This window comes from Haliotis rubra, unplaced genomic scaffold, assembly GCF_003918875.1.
Source record: "Haliotis rubra isolate DU_JTF1 unplaced genomic scaffold, ASM391887v1 Scf711, whole genome shotgun sequence".
Lineage (NCBI taxonomy): Eukaryota > Metazoa > Mollusca > Gastropoda > Lepetellida > Haliotidae > Haliotis > Haliotis rubra.
Window position 1 is genome coordinate 322130 of NW_025767426.1, and position 10477 is coordinate 332606.

Genomic DNA, 10477 nt, shown 5'->3' on the forward strand with positions numbered 1-10477 from the left:
CTGTAACTCCGGAGCATCTATTAGATCAAATACAGTAATTACAAATTCATAACTTCCTTCCTCCTGTCAACCAACTCTTGTCCCATGTGATATATTTAGCAAACATAAATCTGTAAATAAATTATTCCAAGTCTTTCTTAAATTTTGCATTTGTCCAACACACGGTTCAGTAAATAGAGATTCACTTACTGGAAAAAACATGTCAGACAAAATAACTGAAAATGTCTGAAGTGACAGACTTGACGTGACACATTTCATAAACCCATTGACTTACATTGTCATGATCAAATTTTTTCCTTGAAAATTCTTCTCAAATTTCATCAGTTACCATGGTTACAACAGGAAACAACTTTCTAGAAATACACATTCTTTTCCAGCTGCTCTTACATATTTAAAGTGTTGCATACTAATAGCGCATACGTTAACTCCGATTAATGAAGTAATGAATAACACTTGTTCTGAATTAATTTTCATTTATGTTCCTGTTTTATTAATATCTGTATTGCCCACAACCAAATCACGAAACCTTTCAATACGATGACACATACAACATAGAGATTACAAACGTTGTGCTTATCTGGGACAGCCAAGAAACAAGGAAATATACTGGTTATAAATTTAGTATAAACTATATATCAAAGCACACCTAACACACGCATATATGCTGAGAATACAACAGTCCAGGAAGTATATAGTCTATAGGATAACGCCACATACATCTCTGTAGGTGACATCAAACTATTGCTTTTACTTGAATGTACAGACATGTATTAAACAGAGAATGGTTCAAGTCATAGAAATCAGCAATCTATTGATTCCTGAAGTAAAATTTCTCAGGTACAATCTAACAGAATAAACAATTTGTAAAAAATAACCATCTTTGGAATGATCTTAAGCTATTCTGGCACATTCTTTGATTTACTGACTGGCACTGGTGATAGCGGGCATACAAAATATTTTTCAAGATTTGTTGCCTACTCTGACACAGGCTACCTAGGGGTGTCTTGCAAAACAGAAAGTTTTTCTAGAACTAGTATTGTCTGAAACAAGATGTAGTCTATACGACTTCCAAAAGCTTATAGGGGCACCTGCTTACAGCTGACCAGACACCAGAAGTCTATGTCCTGCAATGTTGAGCAGGCTCCAGCCACCAGTAGTCTATGTCCTGCAATGGTGAGCTGGCTCCAGCCACCAGTAGACTATGTCCTGCAATGGTGAGCTGGCTCCAGCCACCAGTAGACTATGTCCTGCAATGGTGAGCAGGCTCCAGCCACCAGTAGACTATGTCCTACAATGGTGAGCAGGCTCCAGCCACCAGTAGACTACGTCCTGCAATGGTGAGCAGGCTCCAGCCACCAGTAGACTATGTCCTGCAATGGTGAGCAGGCTCCAGCCACCAGTAGACTACGATCCTACAATGGTGAGCAGGCTCCAGCTCCAGCCATGTCCAGTGCAATGGTGAATGGTGAACAGGTTCCAGCCACCAGTAGTCTATGTCCTACAATGGTGAGCAAGCTCCAGCCACCAGTAGACTATGTCCGGCAATGGTGAACAGGTTCCAGCCACCAGTAGTCTATGTCCTGCAATGGTGAGCTGGCTCCAGCCACCAGTAATCTTTGTCCTGCAATGGTGAGCAGGCTCCAGCCACCAGTAGACTACGTCCTGCAATGGTGAGCAGGCTCCAGCCACCAGAAATCTATGTCCTGCAATGGTGAGCAAGCTCCAGCCACCAGTAGTCTATGTCCTGCAATGGTGAGCTGGCTCCAGCCACCAGTAGACTACGTCCTGCAATGGTGAGCAGGCCCCCCATTGGGGAGGTTAACGTTGTGTTGGTTTACCCGTGTGAGAGGCAACCAAGCAAGTTGCTTCAAATACGCTGTAAACCAAACACAGCCATGTCTAGTTAGTAACCCAGACAGCCTCCACGTGGCCCACCCACCTCTCTTGTTCTTTCGTCATATCATAAATGAAAATGATTTCTGATCTGGACCGTAGTCCTAATCATGAATAGACATGCATGGCCGTAGTCGGCTGCATTCCCATGTTAACTTCGCTGCCTGGAAATGGCTGCAGTCTTGATCGCCTGTTATCCACTAGGATTCCATACAATGTTTCCCTGAAGAAGATTTCCAATTCTGTTGTTAACTTAGGTCTCATATGCTGTGTGTCTGGTCTCCCATCTAGTATCTGGTCAGGTTACTGTGGCATCGTATAAGCTTCCAAAAACACCATGCAAATCCTGATTATATTTACCATCTGGAAGCGAAACCCTGTTTACCTGCATCTGGATATGTTTACCAAGTACAGGCAGCATCTCACATGCATATCGTTCTGGCTTCAGTATGCTCAACATGTCAGTACATGCAGTCCAGAAAACCATATCATACATATAATTTAATGATATATGAATATTCGTAGCAACTTCAAAGAGATAATTACAACTTCTAGTCCATTATGATAAGTTTCAAGATTACTAATCGTCAAGTTCTGTGATGAGACAGTTACATGTATAGGCAGAGAAGTGATGAGTAGTGTATTTGGCTGTTTCTTCGTGTGGGCAGCTTCTGGCGCAGTTCTCATGATCTGCCCACTGATTAGCTCTAGGCACGTTAGATACGGGACAAGATTTCTTTTCGTACTTGCTTATATTGTGCGATGTATCTATCATAACAGCAATTAGTCTTCATTCAGCTCATTCTAACTGATCTTGATGACAAGGCTCAATATTTATCTCACAATATATATATATATATATATATATACGCACAAAATGTCCAAAGTAGTACAGGTGTTCAGTCATAAATATTGCATAGATAAATAAAAACAGAATGCCTTTTTCTCCAACATGTTTCGTTCTTTACTCTCCTGAAGAGTAAAGAAGCGAAACATATTGGAGAGAAAAAATTGTTTTATTTATCTATGCAATATATATATATATATATATATATATATATATATCAATGTTTGGAATTCCCTGTATCAGATGTCAATGGCATGGATAAAATGATAATGATGTATCCAGAATAACTTCCCTGTGAAATGAATAATTTCAAGTTGAACAAAATAAAAAAACCTTAAATTTTGTTAATTATATGAGACTAAAGATACTCCCTGTCATAAATGAAGCATGTAGTTTTGAAAAGCTAAACCAGAAACTATACGGATATGTTTAATGTACAGAATGGGACAAACTATGTATATAATCAAGATTACTAAATAGCTCAAGGGGAAAGTACATTCACCAAGATCCAGGATGGATCAAAACATTCTTCTTGTTGACAGAAGGTACATCTCCACGACTGCCCTGTGGCATACTTGTAAAACATACAGTCAACTAAATACTCAGTATGTCAAGTTTTGTTCCTTGTTACATGTATTCAAATACATTACATTGAAAATGAAAGAAGTACTATGTTCAGTAAATATACACACTGGGGTTTCATATCATACTATCAAATTTCATCGACATTCAGGCAACAATTTTTGAAAGCAACTAAACTAGTTTCCTGGTTGTGACGTCACAAAAGGACAAAATAGTCTTGAATACCTTGCAAAATTCAACCCGCTTTATCAAGCAAGGCAAAGATAGACTTCAGCTCTTAAGCAAGGGCTTGATTTTATGGAAATTAAACAAATTGGCCAATATAAAATCAGAATTCTGGATTTCAAGGGTGGAAATAACTTTAAAATTGCTAGTGTACTCCGGAACAGTGGCACATGTAAAATCACTTGCCCTGATAATTTTCCACTATACCGGCCGTTTTCTTGTTGATTAAAATAAACAACATAATTAACATTGGAAAGTCAACTGGATACCGGTAAATACAAATACAAATTTGCTTGCCCGACGGAAAAAAATACTGGACTCGGACGTCGGGCAATGGGTTATTTCCACCCCTGGATTTGGTTGGTATTGATGATTTAGAACACTATTACAGTATAACATAAATATTCTGATTCTGATGTGATCATTTTATATTACTACATAAAATTACTTGACATGAACAGTACCAATCATTCAAGTACTGTCCATGTAGTCATCGGAGTCACTAATCAAGCCAGTTCCTCAGATGAAATCTCTGTTCTTCCACAGAAAATATTCACATTCACTGGGTGCAAGTTGGTTTAAATATGAGGTTGCATTTTACAGTTTCAGGATACACCAGTGCAAGCCATAATACAGGAAGTGATAATATGTATCACAATATTACTCAGATCTGTGCTAATGATATATGAAATACATCACATACTGTGCAAAACATGACGGTCAAGTTGATACAAGCATTGCTGAATCTTTCCATACAGTTTGTGAGTGAGAGTTACTTAACACTAACAGCACAATAAAAAATATGCTTGATACATAACAAGAAGCTTTACATTGGGCTGGTGAGTGAGTGAGTGAGTGAGTGAGTGAGTGAGTGAGTGAGTGAGTGAGTGAGTGAGTGAGTGAGTGAGTGAGTGAGTGAGTGAGTGAGTGAGTGAGTGAGTGAGTGAGTGAGTGAGTGAGTGAGTGAGTGAGTGAGTGAGTGAGTGAGTGAGTGAGGTTTTACGTCACTTTTAGCAATATTCCAGCAATATCACGGTGGGGGAACACCAGAAATGTGCTTCATATATTGTAACCATGTGGGGAATCGAACCCGGGTTTGCAGCATGACGAGTGGGCGCTTTAAGTTCAAAACCATTAGGCTATCCCACCATCTCACATGTAAAGCTCCAAACTCCCAGTCACTGATTCACTCACATATTCAGTGTTCAAACTATATCCCTTCATGAATTCAATTTGATGTTGCCATTAGAATCAAACATTCATTAATTTTAAGGATAGTTCACAGAGAGAGAGTGAGTGAGTTCAGTTTTACGCCACGTTTAGCAATATTCCAGCAATATCACGGCAGGAGACAGCAGAAATGGGCTTCACACATTGTACCCATGTAGGTCATCGAACCCGGGTCTTCAGCATGACGAGCGAACACTTTAACCACTAAACCGCCCCAGTTTTATACTTGAATTTGGGCATTATTTATCAAAACAAGAAATACAAATTAGGATATAAATATCACTAAATATTATGAATAATAATACAGAACAATGACTCATTCTTGAATTCGTTCCCATATATTCAGGCTATGTATCACATTCACCCCCTAGTGGATTTGTTACACCCCTATAAATCACAATGTAAGTCGTATGTCATATATATCGTAGAAATTAGAATGTCAATACAAGTCTATCACATATGGCTAATCTAGATTGTGGTGGTTTCAGTTTCTGAAAAGGAGGAAAGTCTCTTGGCTCCATTTTTATTACATTTGAGTCAATTTAAGAACTGTTTCTCTGTAAAAAGATTGGAACTAACAGAAAACATAAACAATAAACATTTTAGTTTTGTTCATACAGGACTGGTTACACACTCCGATGACTCATGTACGTAGGATTCTTTCTGGACTAGCTTTAGAAAGAGAGAGGTTGAAAGTTGCTGTTGAGGAACTATTACTTTCTGAAACCATCATGAGGTCTAATGGTTCAAAAATGGCTGACAAAACTCACCTAAGACCAAGAACATGATTCTAAAAAGTGTTCTTGATAAATACTACACTAACCCATTTACTGATTTAGCGTAAGGTATTCAGATTTCTTGATAATATTAATAAAATGTTGATGGTTCAATTTCTACACAAATTGAAACTGAAACCATCTAACAGCATGAAATGTGTCAGCAAAACATGACACAAACCATGTTTACACACTAATTTCCTTTACAAGCCCAGTAGCAAAGTCTCATGTATGACTGAACGACCTGTCATATAATTTGTAAACATGTATTCAACACCTAATGAACTATTTCTTCCTTGCTCTGTGGACCAGTGTATCATGGTCTATACATGAATCAAAGGGACAATGGATAGAATTTTTATCACAACTTGTTAAAAATTTGTATAATCCTTTCAGAAATAAAAATGAAAATTCATTAACAACACACCCTGGACTGATTGACACGTCTTTGGTGAAACATACACCTACATATATTGTCGAAACCTGTCAGGTGTGTATAACTATCGTACATCAACATCTGAATGTATATTTCACTGAGGCATGTAATACTGGTGTATATACGCCATTCATGTGGAAATGCAATACATAACTTGATATTCAAGCAGCCACAATAAACATAATATACATGCAATAGACAAGCGCTCCTTTCAACAGCCCTACATTTTCAGTGGGGTCAGTGAAGAAGACCTATGAGCACACATATGTTGGTTGTGAGATATTGTTCAAGTCGAGTTTCACACCTGTGGTAACTTATACACAAACAGCTAACTCAAATTACTTCCTAAGACTTTGGAAATACCAAGACAAATATTCAACTCGGGAAGTCACAGTTAATCTGGACTTAACTGACCAAAATGTAAATTTTCTTTACCAATGCTTAGATATTATTAGTTTTAAAAACAAATAACAATAAAAAAACAACAACAAAAACCAACAACGAGAGCTATATTCCATCTTGCATGGCGAGATTAGAAAGATATTCTTATCTGATTAAAACCTAGATTTTCTCTACCAATGCTTAGATATTAATAGTTTTAAAACAAAATTAATAGCTTTAAAAACAGATAACAAAAAAAAAAAAACCTATTAAGAAAGATGTTCCCTGGACCTTGATGCAGTAGAAAGAATGTTAGTTTTTGTGATTGATATGTCGTGACCCATGAGGCTGAAATGGAGATCATCAGTAAGTACTTATTATTTAATGCTTGAACAGCTCTGCACATTTCTATCTGAATGAAAATATGTACAAGGTTTTACAGAAAAATTAAACTTAAGCATTGTTTATCACTTGTTTTTAGTTATCTCGATCACTGTATTGTTTGATCATATGGTCATTTCTAGGATATTTTCTTAGGCCTGTATTGAAAAAAGAAATTTCATCAGTTTTCAAAAATGAATTTTGGCTTAATAACATTCCAATTTCATTACCAAAACTATGTATGACAATGACTGACAAAAGTTTGACAGCAAGAATTACCTTGACTGAGATAAATGATGTAATTCAAATCCTAGGGAACTTAGCAATTAAACACCTTATATGAACTAGTTCATAAACCAATGTGACAAGTAATGAAACAAAAGATTTGACAAGCGATATTAAATACATATTTGAAACACTTTTGTCTCAACCTTAATCTGAAATATTACAAAAGGTAATGTACAATATTTTTTATTGAGAAGATCCCTGTAGCATATGATACATAAAATTAATTAACAAATTTATCATATCTATTATTTTGAATGTTATTGAATGCATGACTAATAACAATGTGAGGCAGTACCAACTAATGCTTGAGTGATCAATGGCTGAATCTTAATCAATAAACATACAATAAACAATATGGTTTTTTCTAATTGTGCCTCTCTGGCACCAGAAAATCATTTAAAAGGTGTTTTTACCATATTAACTGTGCCTTTTTCTCTTCTAAGCAAGCTGATGCAAAATTCAATTGTGTCTTGTATATCATTGTTTCAGGCTTATATGATATGTCAGTGTGTATAAGAAAGAATGCACACTGCTCTTTCCTGTATAAACAATGGAGTTATTATCCAGTGTTCACGAATAGTGCCTGACCCTCTGACAAATCTGGCAGATTCGCCAATGGTCCGATAGAACTGTACAACCCGCCGGCCCCAGTGTCTGACTGTGTATTTCACAATGACTTTGACTGAAGTTGTTATATGTGACATGTGACACTTGTTTGCTGTTTATAAATCTTATGTTTGTTAATAATTTCAATGCCAATTATAAGAAATGTTCAATCTGTAATGTGTGTTTAATTTTATTCTATGGGTCCTGTGAATTTTCAATGGGTCAGACCGACATCTGAAACTTACAGGACCCAATGTCCTGTTACTTTGAAACACCATTCGTGAACACTGTTATCACAAAGTAGATTCCCGAAGCTGTGGCGATGGTTGTGTTACCATGACACCTTTAACTCAGTATTGGGTAAACAGGAAATTTCAATTTCCTTACGCTTGTAAATACATTGACACTGGTGTGAATTCAATCAAGACTTATGTACATCTAATTATCTGTAATGAACATGCAACTTTATTGTGCTATCTCAACCTTGATATACACAAATAAGGTGTCAATTCAATCCTCTGCAATCAACATGCAATATACAAAACTCTGGACTGTCAACCACAAGAGGACTCAGAAATGCTAAACGTTTGGTGCACTGCGTGTTGTGTTACCAACATGCAACATGACTTAGCATCTTATCAAATGTATGTTACCCAAATTTAGCTATCAGGAATGCTACAAGTTCAATCATAAGTTATAGTAAATGAAGACTCGACTCCTGTAGTGATTGTTCATGAATAGCTCCTCCATTTTCAGCAATGTTAACTGTCCTATAGCCTTAGGGCAAGTTCAGCTTCAAACCAATCAGACCCATTAGGATAGCCTAGCAACCTACTGACTCAAAAGTATGGCTGTGTAAAGCTTTCAAGTATGTTAAAATGACTTTAAATTAGAATTCATCATTTTTGGGGCAGTAAATGCTCAAAACTCAGAGATGATGTCACCGTGATCCATGTATCTACAAGGCCCTTTAAATAGTCTTAACAAGAACTTATGGTGTGATCATATTGACATTTGGAAGTTCACTGAGTCAAAAAGGACCAGTAAACACCCTACAGCGAGGAGTGTTCCTAAAGTTGTCGTCTCAGAACATTTCAACGCTTATGACAGCTGACCTTTGACCTGAGTTGCATGCATTTGACATCTTACCTTGTAAACTTGGCCATAAGTACCGTTTCCAACCACTTCAATCAAATCAAATATCCCCGCAGGCTCCTGAAACATTACAAATGATAGAATAGTAAAACTTCAAGAAAATTCCACACTTTGAATCAACATCGTGACCATGAGTGACTTGAACCGATCCCTTTTTATTCTTTGTTTTGACTAGGAGAGATGCACGATGTACGAAAATGATGGCAAAACATTTCTGTCTGGACGGTATCTTGTCAAACTAATTCGCATTTGACCCCGTGGTTTGTTAGATTCGTGGTTCAGAATAAATACAGACAAGCTTGGATTAAATCAGACAGCATACATACCCGTAAACTAGTAAGATCTATGTCGTCCAAACTGACATTTACTGACGATGTGGTCGCCATTTTGGACTCGCAATGAGCATGAGAACTCGGTTTCCTCTCTGTCTCGAGCGGTATATCCCTCACAATATGGCTCCACGCACCGGAAAGTTCCTAGAAACAAACAATCAACTACACATACTTCGACTACAGTCAATTGCAATGATGCTTCTCTGTTAATAATCCGTTAATTCGAGAAGGAAACACACATATCAAGATATATTTGGCGTATACACTCAGCTGAGAGTGCGGCGCAATGCATGCTGGGACATTGATCAGACGAGAGTTGGGCTGTCTTCCTGACTCATACCGGCTCGAGCTGTTATACTGTGCAGTTCCCATCCTTTCTTCGTGTAAATATGTACAGAAAGTTATTGAACATCGATATTGTAACAGACGTATAACGTTCAAATTGGTTGTTAATTGGTATTAAGCAAATAAACAGATTAAAGTTTAGTAGCAGATTCATGGAAGATTTGATCTTTCAGGTTAACTCAAGGCTGTGTAAACTGTGCCCGGTCCTAAACTCTTCTTCATGTACAAGTATGGTGACTTCATTACTGCTACTACTCGTACTACTACTACCTCCTACTACTACTACTACACTATCAATGTATTCAAAAGTCCGTATGTTTATTGCATTTTAGTGTAAAGTCACCCCACGATAATGATTTTATCATCCAAAACTGTGTTCCACAGGAGATATCGCTTGTGTGAGATCAAACAATATCTCCTAGGAGATATCGTTTTGACAGTAGATTTTGTACAATGCCCTGACAATGCTATGATGTCATGTACTTGATGACGTCACAATGCTATGACATCGCTGCACTGCAAGTCTAATGGCAGTACCATGTTCAGAGATGTACATTTTTCATTGAAAATTAATGAAGAGTGATTTTCGATGATAAATAGAATCTCACCCTCGTGTCTTCTGATATCAAATATATCAACACTCGTTGATAAAGTAAAAATATCCTCGGCAAGCCTTCGATATTTGTAACTTTATCAACTCGTGTTGATATAATTGATATCAAAAGACACTTGGGTGAGATTCTCTATTTATCATCCCAGTTTCATAGAAGATTTTGCTTGTGTGAGATCATACGATATCTCCCAGGAGATATCGTTTTGACAGTAGATTTTGTACAATGCCCTGACAGTGCTACGACGTCATGAACTTGATGACGTCACAATGTTATGACATCGCTGCACTTCTAGTCTAATGGTAGTACAGTGCTCAGAGATGTACATTTTTCATTGAAAACTAATGAAGAGGGATTTTGATGATAAATATAGAATCTCACCCTTGTGT

General features: G+C 37.2%; 1 protein-coding gene across 1 annotated transcript in view; it reads right to left on the reverse strand.

Moving 5' to 3' along the window:
- LOC124259176 (misshapen-like kinase 1) overlaps nt 1-9426 on the reverse strand; it is a 186133-nt gene extending 176707 nt beyond the window's left edge. Inside the window, 2 exon segments of the mRNA XM_046693274.1 lie at nt 8795-8860; nt 9127-9426. Coding sequence (XP_046549230.1) covers nt 8795-8860; nt 9127-9186 — 126 coding nt within the window. The 5' untranslated portion in view covers nt 9187-9426.
- Between the last annotated feature and the right edge of the window lie 1051 nt (nt 9427-10477).